This window comes from Rhopilema esculentum, chromosome 21 (assembly GCF_057945365.1).
Source record: "Rhopilema esculentum isolate cy_ngs chromosome 21, ASM5794536v1, whole genome shotgun sequence".
NCBI classification, from domain to species: Eukaryota; Metazoa; Cnidaria; class Scyphozoa; order Rhizostomeae; family Rhizostomatidae; genus Rhopilema; species Rhopilema esculentum.
The window spans coordinates 11,853,990-11,877,765 of NC_142835.1; the positions used below are offsets into that span (position 1 = coordinate 11,853,990).

At 36.4% G+C, this 23,776-nt stretch overlaps 2 protein-coding genes across 2 annotated transcripts; both read left to right on the top strand.

Moving 5' to 3' along the window:
* The first annotated feature begins 1,307 nt into the window (after positions 1 to 1,307).
* LOC135684729 (uncharacterized) lies at positions 1,308 to 23,675 on the top strand. Its single transcript, XM_065200365.2, has 10 exons — positions 1,308 to 1,422; positions 15,119 to 15,321; positions 16,774 to 16,890; positions 17,428 to 17,491; positions 17,663 to 17,778; positions 18,240 to 18,285; positions 18,569 to 18,693; positions 19,005 to 19,128; positions 19,400 to 19,629; positions 19,892 to 23,675. The coding sequence occupies exons 1-10, from the start codon at positions 1,332 to 1,334 to the stop codon at positions 21,248 to 21,250; spliced, it is 2,475 nt and encodes an 824-aa protein (XP_065056437.2). The 5' UTR covers positions 1,308 to 1,331; the 3' UTR covers positions 21,251 to 23,675.
* LOC135686008 (uncharacterized) lies at positions 6,777 to 9,366 on the top strand. The gene has a single exon (XM_065202150.2). The coding sequence runs from the start codon at positions 7,195 to 7,197 to the stop codon at positions 9,271 to 9,273; it is 2,079 nt and encodes a 692-aa protein (XP_065058222.2). The 5' UTR covers positions 6,777 to 7,194; the 3' UTR covers positions 9,274 to 9,366.
* Positions 23,676 to 23,776: the final 101 nt, after the last annotated feature.

The following is a 23,776-nucleotide window of genomic DNA, read 5'->3' on the forward strand; positions in this document are numbered from 1 at the left end:
TACCACAGAAAACAAATTTAATATCGAACAAGCGATTTCAGTATTACAGAGAGCCGTTCAGGTGTCACACAATCCTTTGTCTGTACCACACAATACAGTTTCAAAACCCAAGAGAAAGATTTTTTCGGTTCCATATTATCTTTTGGCAGAGCCACAGAATGTTATTTCGGTACCACAGAAGCGATTTCAGTATTAAAGAATGAGACTAGAACCACGTCAAGCTATTTTATTACCACATAAAAATATTAAGTATTGCATAAATCAATTTTGGTACCACATTCGCCTTTGTTAGTACCACATCAAACATTAAAAGCACCACACAAAGCATTTTGGGTGCTACATAGGGTCATTTCCGTACTACGAGGCACTATTTAAGTGAAACACAATTTCAATAGCACTAACAGTACTTTAAGCACTACATAGAAATTTTCAGTAATAATTGGATACTATTTTTGACATTAAGCGATTTTAGTACCACATGTAGCGATTTTAGTACCACAGTTCCAGGCCAAGGCTAGGGTCTTTCAGATAATGATAATTGTGCCTAAAACAACATTACTACTCATATATAAGGGGAGAAGTGAGGGGTATGTACACACCACTCACTAAATTTAGATTCTAAAGGGGAGAAGTGAGGGGTATGTACACACCACTCACTAAATTTAGATTCTAAAGGGGAGAAGTGAGGGGTATGTACACACCACTCACTAAATTTAGATTCTAAAGGGGGGAGGGAGGGGTAGGTACTCACCACTCACTAAATCTAGATTCAAGACTTCTTTCTAACAAAAGACAGTGCCTCTGTGAAATTTTTTGCAACCCCCTCCTTTTCTCAATACCCTTTTGTTTGTTTTTTTTGCTCGCAATTTGTTGTTTTGCCTCCGTAGACACCAGCATATTCATCAAAATATGGTGCTCCGTCTGATCATAGGTATCCCGTGCCATTTAAAACTGCAATTTAAAACCAAGGTAGTTAATCCTCCTGAAAATTAACGATATTTCCTTGTTTTATCTCAAACGCTTAAGAATCTGCTAGAATGCTGCAGTGAACAGTTTTTAGAAAGGGTCGAGCAAGGGAGACAATTAATAATGGTACTTAAATTGCAAAGAATATGACTCTTGCAATTTCTTCTTCAAATTTTTATCAAATTCTTGTGTCGATTAGATTTTGTTCTTTATTATAAAGGTTTTTCCAAACTAAAACTTATTGTTTACAATGCAAATGATTTAATAGTTGCTAGATCACTCCTTAAAATTCAAATCGAAATTATTTCATTAACTAATAACAATGATTCTTAATTTTTCAGATTTGAAGAAGCTGCCTTTAATCAATGTTGAAACACATTCAGCCGAAAGAAGAGCCTAGTGACCAATCTTATAGAATGCCGGAAACATTAGTGAAGCTGCGAAAGAACAAAATGAGTAAGATTTCATAAAATCCTCTTTGTTTTGTATTTTTGGCAGTCTTTATCAGCATATATTGTTGAACCTTTTTCCAGTAGATGCAACTTCATCATCATTTTTTTCTAAGAAACCTTTTTCTAAAAGTCTTGCTAAAGCTCAAAAATTTGCAGTCTTCTGAATACAGTTTAAAACTGTTAAGCTAAGTTTACGTCCCCATAATTACTGAAGCACGTGCCTACATGTTTCTGAAAAGTACACAAAGACAACGTCACAATATTAGTGAAGAGAAAGAAGTTGGTAAATCGAAATTTTGTACAATATCTTTACCATTATCATTTGCCCTTTTTGTGATGGATCAAGACGCACACTGAATCCAACTGCAGGACCAATTTAGAATTTTTGCTTACTAGTTTATTGTTGAATTCCCATATAGTTGAAAATCCTATCCTGTGTTTCAATTGAAAAATTCAATAGTGACATCTGATATGCCTTTGATAAATGTTGCGCCTAAATCGGTTGCGCCAATGTTCAGTTTCCATGTGCTAAGGCAATTGTATTTTTTGAGTCTAACGGAGGTTCATTCTGACATTTCTATCACTCGAATGAAAACCTAGAAGCTAAGATGAAAAAATTTTTTAAAGATAGCAAGGATTTTCTTGCATTTTTCAAGGGGTTTTTTAAAGCAATGACATTGTCAATATTCGTCAGCGTAAGGGTTTTCGTTAAAAAATTTGGTTGATTTGATTGGGATCATGCAATGCCTACAGAAAATTTCCTAATGCAGATTTATGTTACAAACCTTGTGATATTCCAAAGGCAACAATTCACAAACCGTGACAATGACTAAAGCCTAATGGCTTTTCAGATTGATAACAAACTAACAAGTGCTATTTAAGTCATTAAATAAAATCTTCAATGGAAGAAAAAGGAAAGAGGGTCTGGGGACGAAGATCCCAGAACTAAGAAAGACAAGCAATATCACAAAATATATGAAAAAATTGTTTGGTATTGAACAATGAAAATCAAATGAATGGATAAGAGAAAAACAGAAAATAGAAAACATGTTGGAAAGAATGGATGCAATGAAGTGGGCCAGGATACATCGGGAGAATGAAAAATGAGAAACGGCCCAAAAAAGTACAGGTTGGCACCTCGAAGAAAAAATGGAGGGAGACCAACCAAATGATGCTGGGAAAATATTGAGACAGCAGCAAGTGTGACATGGATATAAAAACAAAAACAAGGTGAAATGATCGTTGGGGACTCCATAGGCAAGCAGTGGCCTGACCAGCTAATAATGACGCTGGTGATAATGCATTAATGACAACAAAGAAGCATTTACCAGCATATTGGATTTTAGGGATTTGGATGCAGAGAGATCGTGGAGCATTTTACGAGGATAAAATATTTTCAGGGGCTTAGCACTCAGAATTCTAAAAGCAAAATTACTTTTGCATTGTTCAAAGTACTGTTTGAAAATCTCCCACCCCTGCTTATGTAGTCCCTGGCCCAAAGCCTGCTGAGAGTAGACAAGAGAAAGCAATTACCCATGGGCTCATTAGTAAAGAAAGGCCCGTTTTCCCATTTTTAAAATATTCTCACATTAGCAATTTACAAAATTTTTCACATTAACACATCGTGGTCATTGAAACTAAATAAAAGACGATGTTTTCAAAGCAAAATTAAAACTTTGCACTCTAAGGACGTTCGTAGGATGTATATTTTTTCTATCATGAAAAGCTTGAGAATTTTCTATAAAATTTTTCTTGCTAAGATTTGATAAGCTATCAACAATTTACTGGCTCGGTTTTCCTTTGGACAGCAATTAGGACCATTAATATCATTTACTGTTTTTTTGCTATTCTTTCTGACATGTTTGCTATTTATTGTTAATTTCTTTATCATTTTTTACTGATTTCTTTATTATTTTTTACTGATATTTTGCCTTTTTTGCTAATTTCTTTGCTATTTTTGCTGCTTTCTTTGCTATTTTCACTGACTTTTTGATTATTGTTTACTAATATTTTTGCTATTATTCACAATCTCCAAAACCCTTGGTGTTGTATTCTGTTTGTACAATTGCTTATTTGTTAATTCCCTATAATTTGTGCAAAAACATTATTTCTAAAACATAATCGCCAAATTAAAACTTTGAAAATGGTTTCGAAGAAAAAACATCGAAAAAGCAAATATTTTGAAACATCTTCAAACTTTTCGACTGACACTCTTCAGAGTATAAAACGTCAGAACATAGATCGAAAACTCTAATTAAGAGTTTTGGATTGAAATACGGTCAAGATCTTTTGTCGGCAATATTTTGTGCATTAAACAGTACGACAGCGCATTCCGAAGCTTTGAATACAGTAAGTCTCATCTTAAAGCTTCTTATATGCGAGAAATAATTTTTAGATGATTTCTTATATCTCCATTCAGAAACCCTTTTTAACTTACTGTTTTCAACAAATCATCTTTGGGTTCAAGGGTTGCGCGGCTTAGTAGGTATAAGCAAGGACACTCTAAGAAATTAATATGGATGATTTAAATATGAAATAGTATTTATTAATTTGGAAATTGACTATTTTTTAAAAATTTTGCTCCATCAATAAGAAATTGGAACCAAATTCAGGCTTCCTAATTTCTTATAAAGGAAAAAGTATAATCTTTGTTGAAAATCTCTTATTGATAGGGTGGAAGTTTTTATACGTCAATTTTTTGTTCAAGTGAAGACACAGTGTATTGTGGTATTTCTTATATTTTTTCTGGGGGTTCCAGACATCATACAATTCCATACCAAAGAGCAATAGTTTGTTACGTAAACTAGTTCTCTATACTAACATTCTAAAACTCAATTTAATGCTAAGACTGCTATGTTTACTGCCAGCTTTGTACCATCTTTTTCTCTCAACATGCAATTCCCGTGGTTCTAAAGGGCATGGTTGAAAATTTTTTCCGTAGAGCTCACTTCGCTTCGCTGTCCCTATATCAGGGCAGGGGCGTCGCTAGCGGGGGGTGCCGGGGGCAGAAAATTCTTGTCGGCAAATTTTCTAAAAGTAGAGTTTTGTCGGGTTTTGCTTTCAAAGTTCCCAAAGCAATAGCTTTAGCGAACAGTTGGGATAAGATGAGGGTGTGAACTTAAAAGTATTGCCCAAAAGCCCTCACCAATTTAAAACAGGAAAAGATAGTGCTATGTGTGTCCCGGAGGGGCAAATGTCCCCCAAAAACTTCAAATGACTCCCTTCAAATGAGTCCAGAATCTAATGTCCAATATCCAGGGCAACCTAATTTCTACCTAAAGTTTGGGGTTTAGGGAGGGGTCAAAGTTTATTGAAATCTCTGAACGTTGATCCTGGAGGTACTGGAAGCTACTATAAGCAGGAAAGGGGGGCAAAGTGCCTCAGGGCCTCGAGGTTGAGGGGGCCTCAAGTAGTAATGAACTCAATTTTAAGAATGAAATCAATAAAACGTAGCTATGCCTAAAAATAGTTAAAAGTTCTAAACGATTGCAAAAAATGACTGCATGAAATATTCTGAAATGCATTTTAAGACAATCTAAAGGGCGTGGTCGCAAAAATTTCCTGAACGCTCCGCTCGCAGGGGGACCTCGTCTTTCGGTTTTGTTTCAAGGCCTTCGAAATCAAAGTACCCACAGTCACTCGAAAATGGAAGCGATGATTGACGAACGAGAACATCCTCTTTGATAAACAAAATCAATTGCGTCAAAATGCCAAACCCCCACATTGAAATATCTTAGGCCACGCCCTATTTTGTCAGCAAATTGGTGACTGGCACCCCTCTAAGTGAAAGTGCTTAGCGACGACCCTGTATCAAGGACCCATCCTATTATATTTCTTATGGCCCCGATTGTCTCCGTTATGCCACTGCAAAAAAGAGATTTTATTTTAATATTTAGTTTCATTATTAGGGTTTATTTCAATTTTGTACACAGCAATGCTCTTTAACGAAGGTTTCTCTGTTTTTTGCACAGGTCGATTTTTAAAGCTTGTTTCTGAAACCTTTGTAAACTTTCAAAATGTTTAAAAATAAAAAGTGAAATGAAAAATGAAGGAATGTGTGCCCATGATTTTATAAAATGGAAGAAGCAGTTCGTTGAGAAAATCTGATGTTTCCGTACTCGTGCAAACGGCGTGGTGCATTGTCAATTACCTGGTCAAAATTCAAAAATATAAAAATTCATTGGTTTGACCCAGGGTGCATTTCATATCAACCGAAGGTCCACCGAGGCACTTGTTCAGGTACGCAGAACATATGAGCAGTTAATATTGCAACTTTAAATATTGTACGCCAAGCGAAGAAAACTAATTAAAAGAGAAAATTGTTTTTAATGAGTCTTTATTTTATTCTTTTTCATGTTAACTACTATGTCAGGGCAGGCGAAACCGGGGGCGGAGATGGGCTATATGGGCCCCCCACTTTTTTGCAGAACCAAAGAAAAATTTTAGGCAAAAGTGGAAATAAATGTATTATATGATTCTGTAAGTAACTTTGCCTAGTATTCTCTTAAATGTGTCCTTAGCTTTACCTTGATTGCTATGTCTTTACGTAGAAGACATACATAAAATTGAATATGGGAATTAGATCGAAGAAATCGGTCATTGCCTAAGCTTTATAACGAGTGACAGCTTGGCTTGGCAAATAGATCGAGAAATCTAGTCCAGAATACAGTGGCGTAATGGAGCAGTGTGGGGCCCTTATTGAAAGTAGTGTTTTGAGGCCCGTATACTTAACTAAATTTGCGTCAGGTTTTAAAGCCTAAGTACTCGCTCCAAAGAAATAACATATAAGAACAAATGAAAAGAAATTCTGCTGCCTGAGACATTTCCTTTGATCTTCATTTAAGCTTTCCTGGATTCCCATGCAGCATATACAGATGGGGATTTGACATGCATTTGAAAACATGTTCTGAAAGATTAATATTTTCAAACTGCTCCATGGAGGACATCAATTGAATTTTAAATATATGTTATACTCTCGTAAAATTAAATACAAAATCTCATACCGATATGGATGTGCTTTAGAGCAAAACCTAATTGATATGCTATATCTTGCATCATTATTTTACTGGTTGCTCACATTCACAAACCGTATCCAGTCTTTCGCCAATTTCAATGAGGCTCTCATTGGTAAAGGTGCACACCGTGCGTTACGCCACTGCCAGAATAACTTGGTGCCAGCATAAATTGACGGAGTTTCGTTTTTTCCATTGCCTAAACTTGGCACACAGGGTTTATTTGTTAACGAAAACTTTCTCAGAAACATTACAAAAAGAGAGAAGTCAGCTGTTGAAGGGAAAGAAACAGCTGGAAAGAACTTTTGAGGATATGAGAAATAAAGTATGGGCGGATTTGTTCTTAAGGTGGACGTATGGCAGATTTTGAGAAAGAATGAAAATTTTTTCAAATTTATTTTTTTGTGTTTTCTTGAGAGTTTAATATCTGTAGCGATAGAATCAGCTTGATTTGGTTGGAATTTGGCTCAAAAAGTTGCAATAATTGGCGTTGCAAAATGCTTACTACCCTTAGCAATGCAAAAATTGTGTTGCTAAGGGGCCGTTTTGGGACTTTCCCCTCTAAAACTTGTTACATTTCGTGCCGTGCCAACTATTTTCCTACTTCATTGAATTGAATGAATTATGTGTCTTCTACATCAAGAACTACCGCAGCAAAATGACAAGATTTACTTTGACATACTTTACTTTGTAGCTCACATACTTTGTAGGAAGGAAATAGAAGATTTTTTGGTACTTGAATATTATAAAAACTTGTTTTTGGAATGCCAGGGAATAAGTCGAGAAGTAAGTACGCCAGGAAGAGAAAGTTTGTTGGCCTTAGAAGACAGGATATCAAGAACGATGACGATAACGAAGAAAGGCCTAATGAGAATGACTCTAGGCCAGGTGGAAGCTCTACGCCAGATAAACTCAATAGGTCATTTGAGAAAATTTCCGAAAACTGTCCCATTTTGAAGTCAGAAAGGGAACAAGTCCTTACACGACAGAAGGCTTTTAATCTTGGTTTGACAAGCACTGTTTCACATCCAAGCACAGAGGCATTTGGCAACAAGATTATTAATTCAAAGTTGTTGGATATGGCTCTGGAAAAGATGGCCGTCTGCAAAATGTGTAAATCTTCAAATGGCTGTTTGAAACTTTTTCAAGTGGATCGAAGGAGATCTGGGCTGGATGAGTCACTTTATTTGGAATGTCAAAACTGCCATTACAGTGTCAATTTCCATACAACTGAGAAGGTTGACTGCCTTGGCAAGCAACATTCAGAAATAAATCTCAGACTTACTCAAGCAGGTTTTTATACTGGCAATGGACAAACCAACCTTCAAAGACTTTGTGGTATGCTAGATCTACCTCCACCAGTAAACAATTCTTCATACAATGACCATCTTAAAGATCTAGAACTTATAAGTGCTAAAGTGGCAGAAAACAGCATGGCTCAAGCAGCATTTAGATTAAAAAGTATTCTGAAGGTCAAAGAAGAGGAATGTAAAAACTTAGATGTTGAGGAAGATGTTTTTCCCATTGCTGTTTCTGTAGATGGTACTTGGCAAAAACGCTATGGGCATTCTTCCTTGCATGGTGTGGTATTTGTCATGGCAATTGAGACAGGGGAGGTTCTTGATTATGAGGTCAAATCAAAAGTTTGCTTTGAATGTAAGGCCAGAGCAAAATGGGACAAAGAGTCAGAGAAATTTAAAAGCTGGTTTGATAAGCACAAAGACAAATGCCTCATAAATCACACACTGTCGTCTGAAGCAATGGAAAAAGAAGCAGCAATCACTATTTTCAAACGCTCAGTAGAAAAGCATAAGCTAAAATACACCATTTATGTAGGAGATGGAGACTCTTCATCGTTTTCAGAAGTTTCCACAGCATTGTTTGAAGAATATGGCTCAGAATACCAAATTTCAAAGGAAGATTGTATTGGCCATATACAAAAACGCATGGGAAGCAACCTAAGAAAATATAAAAATAAATCCAAAGGCAGAAAGCTCGAAGATGGTGCTACAGTTGGAGGACATGGTAGACTCACTGATGTAGTTATAGATTCAATTCAAAACTATTATGGTCTTGCTATTCGCAACAACCTTGGCAATGTGAAAGCTATGGAAAATGCCATCTGGGCAATATTTTTTCACATGATTAAGTACCAAAATGAGGATATTGCTGTACAACACAAGTTCTGTCCTTCTGGAAAGGATTCCTGGTGTAAATACCAGAGAGATATTACAAGCGGAACAAATACATACAAGCCATCAAAGTGCCTACCTGATGTGTTTAGAAAAGAATTGAAGCCAATTTTTGAAAGATTGTCTGAAAAGTCACTTCTACAACGATGCTTGAAGGGTTACACCCAAAACCAGAACGAAGCTTTGAACAATATTCTTTGGAATAAGTGTCCAAAACGAGTTTTTTGCGGTAATCGCAAGATGAATTCTGCCTGTGCTAATGCAGTGCTGATTTGGAACCAGGGAGCAGGAAGCCAGATCAACTTGCTAAAAGCAATGGGGATAACAGAGCCTGGGGTTAATACGATCAAGCTGTTGAGAAATGAAAATGCGAAAAGAATTTTTGATGCAAGCAGGAAGTGCAAAAGCTCATACCAGAAACGCCGAAGGACCTTAAGACACGAGAAGAAAAAGGGCACTAAAACAGGAGAACATTATTCATCAGGTGCATTTTCCTGTAGCAAACCAGCAAGTCAGAGAAGGTCAGGCAAAAAAAGAAACATATCATTGATTGAAAAGCCTTCTGAAAGAGAGGTGGAAATAGAGTTTGTAAATGAAGAAAGTATTTCTGTCAGCATACACCCAGCAAAGAAAAGAAGAGCAATGAAATAAACTTTATATGAAACTGAAATCAGGATAAGAATCTATCCATTGTAAGTTAGAAGTCACTTTTTCATTTAACATTAAAAAGTTCTTTTCACTGTACCTAATATGTCTCATTTACTGCATGGAAAACTTTAAATGCGATTTTTGAATTTACGGACGTTTTTACTCAAGAAAGGTTTTCTGATGAACAAGAAAAGATATCAGCACCAAATTTGGCAAGAAGAATGGTTTCAATGAGCTTATTGTTTTGTACAGACAAAATTTTGCTAAGTCAAATAGATGATCCAAAATCAAAGAAAATAGTGTTTCTCTGTGTATCTATGGCAACGGTTGCCATAGAAACTTTTTATCAATACAAAACAAACACTATATCATGAGGACCTTTTTTACATATCAGCTGCTTCTGTAACATTTTTATTACATTTTTAATAATTTCTTATGCATGTTTCACTGCCGGACTATTCTGGTCTGTAGAATACACCATGGTCATGTGACCAATTATTTTAAACTTCAAAAATTTTCTTTAGTTATTAATGATCATTATTGGAAAGTTTCATTTCAAAATTCTCAAGTTTGAAGATTGTACAACCATTAGTATCAAAACCTCCATGAAAATGAAAATCTGCCATACGTCCACCTTAAAAAGTATCATCAAGAAAACTTCGATCGTTTGATCGTTTGGATAATCCATTCCTACTAAGAAAGAGAAAATATCGACGCAATTATAAATTCTATTTAAACTCATTTTGACAAGCCCAGTATGAAGCTTTTTCAAATTTTTGTTGAAGCACTTAATTTTCGAAAAAGTTAAGATCAGATGTTACAAAGTTATATCTTAACTGTACAAAATTGCTTAACTTTTTATTTTTAGTTGATAGTTCTTCTGTTGATATTTCAACGCTAATGTTTTTTATTAATCCGTGTTTCATTTATTTTTCTCCCTCGTCTTACTCCCGGTACTTTTAAAATCCAAAAAGGTTTCATCACGCGCTATATGATTGTGGTTTTTCTAAAACTTTGCAAAACTTTTCTATTTCAAGTCAACATCACAAAAGACGCGACTATGCGACACCTTCAATCAAAATTCATTTTAGATACAGTTTCTGGCCATCCCTAACACACCATAATTCTAATTCTAAAATTTTTCTTGCCGCCAATCATGGTGGCGCCCTTTCCTAAGCCCTTTCAAGACTTTAATATTTTGGCCCCTCCACTTTCAAATATGTTTCGCCGGCCCTGTATGTACGTGCCTTCGTGATCAACACGTCAACTAACGAAAACTTTCTGTGCAAAAAAAAAATTTTACTGCTTTGCACGCCGAGCACCGAAAAAACCTGAGTGTACGCCGAAGATCTTTGGGCCTAAGTACATGGAATGCACCCTGGGTTATGACATCATCACTGGAGAACTCCCTTGATTGATGCAGAGCCCATGCCACCGGGAGGGCCGGAGGGGCCATGCCCCCCTACTTCTTTCCAAAGCAAGTAGTTGACTCATTCGTTTCATTTACTCTGATGAAGCCCTGTATGCCAGGACGAAATAATAGTATTCGTTTAATCTAATTTATTTTAAAATGGCTCTGAAAAAAGAAAACATTTAGTAACTTAAAGCTTTTCGTCTGACACTCTTCAGAGTTTAAAACGTCAGATAGGCTAGCGGCACTGATTGGTCAACCTCAACAGTCATACGCTCGTGTTTCTGATTGGCCTATTTCGATCCACAACTGGGTATATATATTTCCTAGCGTAGAGTTTTCGATCTATGTTCTGACGTTTTAAACTCTGAAGAGTGTCAGACGAAAGCTTTAGTTTACTAAATGTTTGCTTTTTTTTCAAAGCCATTTTCAAGTTTTGTACCACCAAAAGATTGTTTGCTAATTTATTTTGAAAATTAATCTCATAACACTGGATTCTCGTCGCCGTTTTGCTTTGTTCCCGAATTTTATCCTCGTATTAATTTGATACTCATTGCAAGACTTACAGAATCCGGCGGACAGCCTATCTTGCGGCGAGGGACAAATCACTGTTTAAAATCACGTACGCTCTCAAAAATAAACACATTGTTATTACAAAATAATAACATTAATCACAAAAAAGTCACATTAATCGCATAAATATCATATCAATCACAAAAAATCACCAGTCACATAAAGCGCAAATATTTGAATCTATGGTCACGTCTATTCGTCTATGTTATTGAAAGAAATTAAATGTCCCTTTCAAGGTTTTCCACATTTTATTGACATGTTCAAAAATCTGCCAAAACTCTGGAACATAAGCAAAAATGAAGGCCTCGTTCTCACGAAATATAATTTTGTTACTGATTATTAAGTACTTCCAAGCTGGGGCGTTGTGGCTAGGCGGAACACCGGGAAATTTCCCGGTGGGCCCCTTTCAAGTGAGTTTGTAAAACCCAGGACAAACAGACTTCTGTGAAGGAGATGCGTGGAATATGAACAGTGCCGCAGAGAGGGGACAAGGAAGGGCAAAATGTCCGAGGGCCTCGAGGTCTAGAAAGCCTCTTAAAGCCAGGAATTCCAATTTAAGAACTGAATTTTAACGAAACGCAACAAAATATGCCTGAAAAATGCTGTAAAATGCTGTAAACGACTGTAAAAAGCATTCTGAAATATATATCAAGCTAATTTAAAGGGTGTGGCCGGAAAGATTTTTCTGCTCGCTACGCTCGCAGTCCACCTAAGTGCTCTGTCACGTTTGTGTTTGTATCAAATGTGCACTAAAGCATTGGATTTGCTTCACATTTTTTGCAGTCTTAAAGAGACTGTGGTTAGAGAAAAGAGAATACACCACAACAAATATGGCAAATGAACCTTCAAAGAAGATAAAAATTTGCATCTTTTTAATTTTTCGCAGGTGCATGGTTTCCAGGTACGTACCATTTTGGCGACCTGTGGTTTGAGATTGGATATGTCATATAGATGAGTGGGCCTCCTTATGATCATTTTCTCCCGGTCCTTTTCTAGGATCCACAACGTCCCTGTTTATACTCATTTCCCGTTGACTGCTGATCTACGTAACAAAATCTCTGCCAGTCTGCCATGATAGGTTGTCACTTGATTCACGAAATACTGTAGTTTAATTTGACCTATGACTTGGTTTACCATTATGTATTCTCGTTTTATTTATGTATCTTGCCCCATGTCACCTCTTCAAACGGGTTTGATTGCACAGAAACCTATTTGAAAGCACTTTCGAATATGTGATTAATTCTTAAAAAGTCACGAATTAATCACAAATTAATCACTTTAATCACTAAAGAAATCAAATCAATCACATAATAATCACTTGTGGTTATTAATCTCGTACACCATTTTCAGGAGTGATTTGCCCCTGCGGTTCTTTCTTTTGGCCCCCACTTTCAAATTCGTGGCGTAGGCCCTGTGGTGGTCATTTCTTCATTCTTAACCTTAAGCCTTCTTCCTTAGACGACACTGATTATAAGCTCGAGAACTTTTTCAGATCTTTATAGAAGTCAAGATTATCGCTAAATGATGTTTTTATAGAAGTCAAAATTTACGTTATCTCAATACAATGCCTAGCTGGTTTGCAATCAAAAACCTCGCATTTCCTGTTTCAAGCATCCTGTTTACTGATGAGAGATCGAGATATTTCTAAGATAATCCTGTTGATCCCATAGCAAGAAAGAAAATGGAACCATATGTTATCTAAGAACGTTTTTATTCTCAGGGATAAAATCCTGTTTCAGTTTCCACAAAACCCCTCCTAACCAAGCTTTTGAGAGAAAATTCTTCCAACACCCACTCAAATTGTTTGCATAAACATTACGTTTATGCCCGTAAATAGATTCCAATGTTTTTCTCAAATTTGCTTCAAATCTTCCTGTCCATAGGAGACTGCTTCAGTGGGTATGCAAATGAGAAAAGTTGATAGATGAGCTATACTTTGGCAGACATGCCAAAGTTCCACTTTTTGCATTTTTTGATCAAAGAGATATCACATAAGCATGTTTAAGTTTGCATACAGTATTCTCTCCAATTAGCGGACACCGTAGGGGCCAGAGCAAGGTGTCCGCTAATTGGAAGTGTCCGCCTTTTGGAAAGTTTTGCAATGTACGTCCCAAAGTTGAAAATAGACCCTAGTTTTGTATTTAAAAGGTGTAATCAGTGGTGGTGCCAGGGAAGGCTAGGGGGCTACAGCCCCTCCGTCGGAAGCACCTAGCCCTCCCCCCATTGGTGGAAATTTTAGGTTATTGTCGGAGCAAATTTGACAAAATAAGGTACGAAAACTGCATATTTTAGTTATTTTAGCCCCCATGTCGGAAGCTCCAACCCCTCTGTCGGAAGATTTCTGGCGCCACCTCTGGGTGTAGTCTGGGTAATTAGTGGCTATCGGGTTGAACTTAGACACTAAAAAAAATAACCAAGTTGAGCGTAAGCTTTTAGAGTGTCCGTTAATTGGAGAGAATACTGTAGAAATTAAAGACATTAATATTCGCGCACGCTCCTTCCATAATCCGTAAACCCGCAATTCATCTGTGCCCCAACCTTCATCCCCTAGGCCCTAAATACTGAGTGCATACAGTCATTGTCCCCATCCTTATCCAAGACGCTGTATCAAATACACGTGTCTTTTGTAAACAGCCCAGATGGTGAGAAGGCATTGTTGGCGTGGCGGTGGGGTTTGCTGACCTAAATATCTACGAGCGAGTCCCAGTTGCATTCTGCTCATTTGCTATGTGACGTTTGCTGGCCACTTACTCGCGAAGCGAGAACTGAACGGATCTTTTTCTTGTATTCATCTGTGTGCGTACACGCTTTCATCAGTTTTGTTTATTGGTGATAATCATTGACATAACAAATCGCATTTTATTTCTAGAGCTTTTTTCCCACATGCCATTTTTTAGCAGTAATTGATGCAAGCAACACGTATCCTTTGTGTTTTGTGACGTCAGTAATTGGTAAATACGTCAATGTCTCAATCATTTGTCTGAGAATATTCAATAGAACTGCAGAGCTCGGTTTTCAAAGGTCAATCTCATTGGTCAAATCGGCGAAATAGCTTCATGATGACGCATTTCCACCATTCAAGTAGAGAATTTAGGAAAGAGTATTTGCGGAGCCACCTGCAAATTGCGCATGAAAAAATATTTTCATGCGGGCAAGGAGCGAGCATCTCACAGGGACACAAAGCTTATATTTAAGTAGTTGCAAAACATTCTGAAAATTTCTTGCCTGACAATTAAACAGTTTTCTTATAACTGATAATGAACATTTAATGATCGAAAAAGTTTTGTAAAACTATGAAAGTTTGGGGGTTTTTATAAAATTTCCATCACATTTTTCCGTTCGTAGGTTTTGCAAATCAAATATCAGGATCGCAAACTATAGAAACCTTGGGCAGGGATTCGGATGCCGATGTGAGGTTAATAAAATTATGAAACGCAAAACATAGTTTAAAAACTGTCTAACCACTTAATAACGTTTTTAAAATGATGTCAACATGGGCTCCGACACAGTTTGGTATTTTCGTTGAAGTGTTTTCGTATAAAAATACACTTTCTCGTCATTTTTTTTCTTGTTTTGCTTAGTCAGTTCAATGATGTGTAAATTGATTATATTTACAAATACATACCTATTTATAGTAAGTGTCATTAATATGAAGAACCAGTTTTGGATGTTGTTATACTATGATTTTATTATATAACCGACAGATTCTTGTTTATAAGCCTCTGCGAAGCACCCGTTTGGGGATGCGAAGGAGAAGACTTGAAATTTTCAGGTTGTGTTGAAGTTGTGCGTAAGCAAGAACCGTTCGCATGCAGGAACAACAGCAATCGGTCGTCTGAGTTATGTGATCTTACCATTTTGTAGTGTCATGCAGAAGATCATCGCTACAAGAAGTCAGAAGTTTCTTGAATTTGTATGTTGTTAGAATGGGAATGATGGCCAAAGAGCCTGATGATCACTTTAAGAGACAGCCGCTTCGAGTCGGATTTTATGATATCGAGAAGACGATCGGGAAAGGCAACTTTGCCGTTGTCAAACTCGGCCGTCACCGGATTACCAAGTCCCAGGTAAATGCGTTTAAATCTTCATTTTATACTTGATTATGAATAAAAAGCCTCTAAATATGTTGCAAAATATAATTGTGCTTCTTTTGTCAGCTTTTAAGTGTTGAGATACCCAGTTTAAGTATCGATTGCTCGAGATCACTGAAATTTTGCAGCTGTGCCAGGCACTGCCGGTACAGTTTGTTGGCCTTGTTCTTATCAGACAATGTTTTGGTCCCTAACTGCTACGATTTCGACTTTCATTCTGAACTGAAGTTTGTTAATCATTTTTGCCGCATCTGGTAGAATTTAGTGAGATCCTCATCAAGTCAGAAGCACGGCTTTTAGAATGACCCTTCTTGCCATTTCTGCGATTTTAAACATTATTCGTTTCGTTTGTAACTGTAGCTTTTAGAAATAATTGCATCAAATAGCGCCTAACTTATGGGGACCGAAGTTTGTGTCAAGTGAAGATTTTGAATTCTGACTTTAAAAGCGTATTGAGATGTGTTGTTTGATAAGATTTTGTTCGAATTTCAACCGGGTAGGCTTGTCAACAAAACCCTCTCCCACCTTTCATCCTTATGTTTACTTAGTTGAAAATCCAGATTTTTTATTTGAATTATTGTTACTCACTACGTCTTTGCAAGAAACTTGAAGTTTAAACTAATAACAAAATTAGCAACATGATTCAGTTCGTTTGCCTTTTGTCATCGATGCTCTGTAGACTTCGTCTTGACGATCAGACGTCTTGCAGAATCAGACTCGTAAATTAGGAAATAATGTATCCTCATAAAAGGAAGAGAAGTTGCATTTATTAATGGCATTAGAGCCCTTCCTTCATATTGTATGTTTTGCGTGATGATTTACGCACGGTCGTCTTGAAAGTTGCGTGGAAGGAAGCATATAATAGCGTTTTGAATGTCATGCTTTGTCTGCAAAGGACATGGTTTACGTGAATCCTGTCATGAATAGTGTGAATGCGAGATGACATTACTCATATGATTTTCTGCAAATATGCTTTATGCACACAGTTTCCAGTTGCTCAACTATAAATATTTGCCAACAGACTGCGAGCTTCAGTAAAAACTGACTGGTTTTTCTTACAAGTTTTTTCCAACCAATTTCTGTAACCCTTGAAAAGCACAATATAGAAAGTAACCAAGATTTGTGTCAATTTTTTTTAGATGTTGCACAATCTACTTGATTGTCACCTGCCCTGGTTCTTTTCTCTTGACCATCTATATAAAATGCTACTTAGTGGCATCCCCAAAATTTCACCCTACATTCTGTTGCTGTCAGTCAGGCAAAATAAGAAGTCATTTTGATAGTGTGAACGAATTTGTTTATAAGGTAGTGATGGAAATGCCTGAATATATTCTGTGGTAGTGTTTGTATAATTATTGAGAAATCATATTTTACCTATATAACCTTCAAAATAGCCTTTTTCGTAACCTTTGTTTTTCTATCATGAAGGTTGCTATCAAAATTATTGACAAAAGTCGTCTTGACCAAAGCAATATCACAAAAGTGCGCAGAGAGGTTGAAATTATGAAATTCCTTCGTCATCAACATGTGCTGAAGCTTTATCAGGTGTGTAAAATTAAGTTTTTCAGTTTTTTTATTGATGTGGCCATTTTCTAAGCATTTAAAAAAGGGAAAAAGCCACTAAGTTTACTAAACTGTCAAAAAATCCACAATAGATTTTATGTACTCATGGAGAGTTCAGAAGCACTCAACTTTAAATTAAGTGCAAATTATTGACATATATACAAAGTGGCATTTGGTTAATCGGATGGTCTTATTTTTGAGGGAGATTTTCGTTGTGATTTACTTAAAACTTTATCTTTAGGCATACTTGTGATGGTGAATTGTGCTTTTCAATATATAGTATTGCTTCCGTTTTGTGCATTAATTGTTATCATTGTCCAAGAAAAAAATAATTGGAAGCCAATATAAATGGTGCTGTTTACAAATCAAATCAATTACCTAGACCAAATCATAAAATGACAAACATGGTCTTTTATTTTCTTTTTTGTACTTTACCTAGCCATTTGTATACTGATAGGTTTATGTGTTGTTACTTCTATTTTGAAAATATATTAACAAATTTATTATATACTTGTTTAGGTTATGGAGACATCAAACATGATGTACATTGTAACTGAGTATGCTTCAAATGGAGAGATGTTTGGTAATTACTTTTTTCTGATAATTTAGACATGAAATTTTGCTGTTGGAGGGTAACAAGAAGAATTTGCCTCTGTGAATTTTTATTATCATGAAGTTTAAAGTTGTTTAAAAAGCTAAATTTGGTGTTTTATCATCCTAAAATTTTATTAAATTTTTTAAAATTTGTTGACAGCTCACATTGATAAGACTGGAAGATTGTCAGAGGAAGAGGCAAGGAGAATTTTTTGCCAGATATTGTCAGCAGTTGATTATTGTCATCAGCGACATGTTGTACATAGAGACATTAAGGTGGGTCAGTTTGTTGGTTTGCAAATTTAGTTTTAATCAAATTTGACTTAAATCACTTATTTATCATTTATCAAAAAATATGTATAGAATTCTATATATATAAATAATGTTTTCAATATTAGATGGTCATTAATAATCAACCTTTTTTGTTACTTTTTATATTAATTAAGCCAGTATGTTATTTAAATCTCAGAATATATGTCATTCTTTATTTTTGCCTGATGATCCCATTAAGCATGAAACTCATCAACTTGGCATTTTAAAACCAAATCAGTTCTTTACACTAAATAGTGTGTACAACTCTGCCTATGTGTTAACAGGCACTTTTATGGCAGAGACTGTTAAACAGTAATTTTCATTTTATATGTATAATATAATATAGAATGTAGAAATTATTCCATAGTATTCCTTATAATGATTTCAGAAATTATAGAAATTATTGGAATTCTATTTGATTTCAGACTGAGAACTTACTGTTGGATGAGAACATGAATTTGAAAATAGCAGGTTAGTCAGTATCAGTATTATAATCTGTTTTCATAAAGAGATCAAGCCTCTTCTATCTGTTTTGGGCAACCTCTTCCTGGAGACCTTTGTGGTTCATACATGCTTATACCCACACACATGCAAACAATTTTAGCTTAAAGCCATACTAGTTGATATTATTTTAACTTATTCAATCACACATGCTTATTCAATTTTCTTAAGTTTTTAAGTAACAATACAAAGGTAAGCAAATGGCTGCACTTTTGATATGAAACTGAAACTGATTTGAACCCTTTTGTTGTAGATTTTGGCTTTGGAAACTTTTTTAAAGACAATGAGCATTTAAAATCCTGGTGTGGTAGCCCGCCCTATGCAGCACCAGAAATTTTTGAAGGCAAAGAATATTTTGGGCCTGAAGTTGATTTGTGGGTATGTTGTTGCAAACTGTATATATATAATTGGTATTTTGGTATATAATTTGAGTAATTTTTATGTATAAGAGCTGCTTTTAAGAAATCATAAATTTCATTTCTGTTGTGTTTTTATTTTATCATTTTTAAGACATGTGTACAGTTAATTGCATGCAATCATAAAAAGTCATTTGAAAGCTGCTTTTAAAGAGGAGTTCATTGTAAAAGTATAAAGTGATAAAATAAACAATATTAGTGGATATGTTTAGCATTTTTGCCGGCATTATCAGCATATATAGATTTATAAATATCAATTATTTTTTATTCTAGAGTCTTGGAGTAGTATTATATGTTTTGGTTTGTGCTGCATTGCCATTTGATGGAACATCATTTGCAGAGGTTAGGGATCATGTTTTGTCAGGGAGATTCAGAGTACCATACTTTATGTCCAGTGGTGAGTGCAAATTATTTTTCACATCAGTTTTATTGTGAAGAGACACTGTTGAGTTGGATGCTGTAAGTGGTCAATTTTCAGGCTGTGTTACAAACTGTCTGAAAATGCTTCATCAATAAATGGAAAGTAGAAACTTGGAACTTAGCAAATTACATGCCAGTCAATTGCTGCTCTAGATTTTTGGTAGCTTTCTATTCATTTTGGAAGCTTCAAACTAAATGTTTATCTTGCCAGTAATTTGGAATTTGAATGAATGTTATCTTGGCCATAGAATTGGAAGATTTAATAAAGAAGATATTAGTGAAAAACCCAGCACAGAGGTACACAATCCAGCAAATCAAAGAGCACCCCTGGATGCAGAAGGGGCCTGGGCAAAATACGGAGATTTTAAGGAACCAAACACTCCATGCAAACTTTGACAAAGGGATTGATGGAGAACTGAACTCTCAAATCATATCTCTAATGCAGGGTTTAAAAATTGATATTGAAAAGACTAAAAAGGTGATTTTTTTTCATTTCCTTCGCATCTTTGAAAATTTCTGTTAAGAAAACAGATCTAACAATTGAAACCTTCAATATTGTTTTTTGTATGAAAATTGGTAATTTATGTAGCAGTTAAATATACATTTATTATGATTTTTATTCAGCCATATTTATTAAAACCTCCCTATGCATGGTATTTATATCTATATATTTATCTTTTATTTTAGTATACCATTTTTCATTCATGCTAATGTTAAATTTTGCCCATCTTATGTTTCAGTCTGTCAAAGAAAACCTGTATGACCACCACAGTGCAATTTATTACTTGCTAGCTGACAGGCTGAAGCAGCACCGATCTAGTTACCCAGAACAACGAAGATATGGAACCAGGCTGCGTAGAGCCAGTGTCATGGCAGATCAGGTTATCATACAGAACGGTATGGTCCAAAGCCTTGTACAAAGTTCCACACCACAGATGATGCAGCCAATACCACGCCAAGTGCCCATCACACCATTACAATATGCACTTACTGATTTACATATTGGAGATGTTCCAATACCTACTGATATGCAACCTCAAGTACCAGGATGCTCATCTGAACTACTTACTCATTCTCTCAGCGCATCACCTCACCATATGTCATATGCTAGCCCTTCTTTCCTTGCCAGTGGGCAAACCCCCACCATTCAAGAGGATGTTGCAGGTGAAAATGGTGATGAGCCAACACGAGGAAATGAATATGCTACATTGCCTGTGGAACAAAATAAGCGGCGTGTCAGGCGCATGGGTATCTTACCAACATTTGATCAACAACCGAAGCAAGAAACTCTGTTTGTGCCTGCGAATCATCCGTTGTTGAAAGTAAATAATGATAGGGACGAAAGCGCACAAATGGAAATGGGACATGAGACTGATGGGTATAGTTTACCAAATGGAATGAGAATACAAATTATTCCCCCCACAGAACAATTGTCTAATTCGCTTGCGACAGTTGTTAGACCACAACGGACAGATACAAAATTAAAAAGACTTTGTCCTATATCGTACCCTGCTTTTAGTGAAGGGAGACGAGCTTCTGAAGGCAATCCCTCAAATGCTCCTTTTCGACAGCTGCTGCACAAGGTGGAAGTGAATGCAGTCCACAATGAGCAACATGAACTTCTGAAGCTCCAGCAGAGCCATCAGCGAAGTCTTACTCCAGAACAGATCTACCAGCAACACCTTGATCATGTTGCATATCATGACCTGTACAAACAGGAGGAGCTACGGCAGCACCAACAAATGCCCTTTGAACTTTATCCAAAACCCGAAGAAATGCAGTTGCAACAGCAATTCCAGCAACAGCAACTGCAACAACAACAAACCATCGGTTTGCCCATATCCGGAAATAACTTGACGACTGCTATCCAAAGCACGCTTAATAGAAGTAGTGACGATTTTGAAGACTCGGAGATGATGAACTTGAATTCGGGTGTTCCAGGACCTTTTAGACGACAACACCCCTGTCGAAAACATTCCAATAGCCCTATCAATGTGCTTCCTTCTCGGAGTTCGTTTAGAAGGCAACGCAAACAGTCAATTATTATGCACAGAGACAATATCAATGTGCAGAGCAATCAAGAGGATTTCATAATGTAGTCTTTGGTTTGTGAAACACTTACTAGTGACGCGAAAATCAACCAAGAGCAGATATAAAATGTCTGATACAACTATTTGCGAAAACGTTGAATGTGCCTCTCCTTCTGGGTGCATTTCCTTCTGGGCGCATTTCCTTCTGGGTGCATTTCATTCTGGGCGCATTAATGTATGTTCAGGACGTTGACGCAGTGCGTTGCGTCAAAAACGAAGTTTCCGTGTTAATTTGATTCCTCGTTGCTAACTACAACTTTATCTCGTCACAAGATTCAAGGAACCTGTAATTCTGCGCCCGTCAAACTTTCATTGGAATCATATCGATAGAATTTCTTTGTTTTAAAAGTGATGGAAGTTGGAATCAGACGCAGATAAGGCCCGGTTCCTGTCTTGGAATTTCCTGCCTACAGATTTCACTAGTTTAGAGTTATATAAGAATTCTGGTATGGGATACTGAACTGAAATTGATATCGGATTTATCAAGAGCGTTATTGTCTATTGCTAATATACAGACCGGGAGACCTCTAGGCTGATCTATGGCCCCTTTAGAACTCTTTCATTTTCCTGCATTGAGCCCCTTTTTAGAACGCGATCAAGCCTGAGTGTTCTCGCGAAGTACATTATGCAACGTTTAATTCTGAACACTTTATCTGTATATTAATTGTCAAACTATAATTTTTTTATTTCCGTAAGTTAATAATAGCAAAGTTTATTTATTTAAAATCGACGAAGAATATTTCATCCAAAACCTGTGTAGAATGTTTCAAGGCTCTTCCTTGGAAAATGGAAGAAGTTCTTAAGACCCATTAATTTTATTCCGAATTACTGAGTACCCCCTGTTATTCTTGTCATTGTGGCTACCGTACTGTTAATACTGGGTTTTAAATCGGGTTTTTAAAACGCAGAAAAATGCTGTAAATTTGTTGGCCGCCATTTTTCTTGTTTTTTAGGCCTATGCCCAGCGTCCATCGAAGTTTTTACTTTGTTGCTAGAAATTAGATAAATTTAAATCCCTCTTTAAGGAACACCAGCTTATTTAGGCGAATGAATCATTAGAAACTTTAGACAGCAACCACCTGATATTTATCGTCTATAATATTGTCTTTTGGAATGCATAGACACACCCGTTTCCATGTACAATCTCGTCGTTGCCAGATATTTACTATCGTAGCAGATAAAAAAAACAATATGGGGCACACTCTTTCAAAGCTTTGAATTCCTTTAATGTCCCACCCCAGTTTTAAATGATGATTTTTACGTAGATCATCCAGTATTGAATTATGGAAAATATGAGCCAATTAAATAGGCTTTAGACACTTAGAGTTCTGAAGTGATGACGTTGGAAAAATCTTGAAAGAACATCATGAAAAACCTCTAAAATCAGCCAAATGTGTTGCAAATTGGCTGAGATATGGGCACATATGGCCACCCCTAACCTGGAAGTAGATGGTCTGGGACACAGGGTACGTGTGCACTGGCTCTTTCCCCATCAAACCTCTGTAATTTGGTCCTGGTTCGTAACATTACGAACAGAGCCAAAATATCAGTGATTCGTTAGCAAACTTCGAATCTTTCGTTGGCCAAAGCTCACCCAATTTTAGACTCATTGACCTGGTCTTGCATATCTGGAAGCATTTCATGGTGTTCTTTTATGTGGTTGAAATTTATATTCTAATAATAGCTTTTTTGACGTCGTTCTTTAGAACTCTATTCCCTATGGCAGTCAACTTTGAAATTCTGTTACTCCGTTGCTGGTGGCAATGATAGTTAGTCTTCGATGTCGGTTATCATTGAACGAATTTGCTGACGATTGAGAGCGTTTAGTGACGCACATTTTTAAAAAGTTTTCTACAGTTGAACGTCATGCTTTGAATCCGGACGCAAACAACTTCTAAAACACTCTAATGGTATTGTTGTTAAGATTAATGTTTTCATTTCTATTGAAATTGTGGGAGTGCTGCCGCGGATGCAGTTTTGCAGGCTGTTTTCTATAGATGAACATGTTTGGCCATAACGTCAGGACAAAATAATTCTTCCAACAGTTTGTTTTGAATCAATCCGCTTCTCCGCGAAACTAAACAACATGCTTTTATTTATGGCGTGTTGGCATAGTGAAATGGGTATCCACCGTCTTTAACAATCTGTTTACCGTGTTTTAGAGTTGCATGTTCGACGAAACCGCTACCAAAGCTAGAAATTTGAAAATGACGATCAACCCCAGTGGTTTTAAAATGCTTCAATCAATTTGGTTGAACCCTTGATTCCTCTCAGTGAAAGACCGTTGCATGGTCGTTCACGTGTGAACTAAAGCCAAGCATTTAGAGTATTCCGTGTGTTATTTTTTAATTGATCTAATCTATTGAAGAATTTTTTCGCAGAATAATTAAGATTTGTAAATATACATGTTAGTTAAAAGTCTCTACAACGAAAATCTGTAGTTTTCCTTGGTTTTCACAACTCGTCTTTTTCCGTGCCTCCTGGAATCTTATGACCACTTCAGTTCAAAACTTGATCTCCCCCCCCCCTCCTTTT

What these genes read in the sequence shown, in the direction of transcription:
- LOC135686008 (XM_065202150.2), top strand. Translation starts at nt 7,195, where the DNA reads ATGCCAGGGAATAAGTCGAGAAGTAAGTACGCCAGGAAGAGAAAGTTT.
- LOC135684729 (XM_065200365.2), top strand. Translation starts at nt 1,332, where the DNA reads ATGTTGAAACACATTCAGCCGAAAGAAGAGCCTAGTGACCAATCTTAT. An exon ending in ATGTGCTGAAGCTTTATCAG is followed by an intron (nt 16,891 to 17,427) that starts GTGTGTAAAATT and finishes ATACTTGTTTAG; the next exon opens with GTTATGGAGACATCAAACAT. An exon ending in CATGAATTTGAAAATAGCAG is followed by an intron (nt 18,286 to 18,568) that starts GTTAGTCAGTAT and finishes CTTTTGTTGTAG; the next exon opens with ATTTTGGCTTTGGAAACTTT.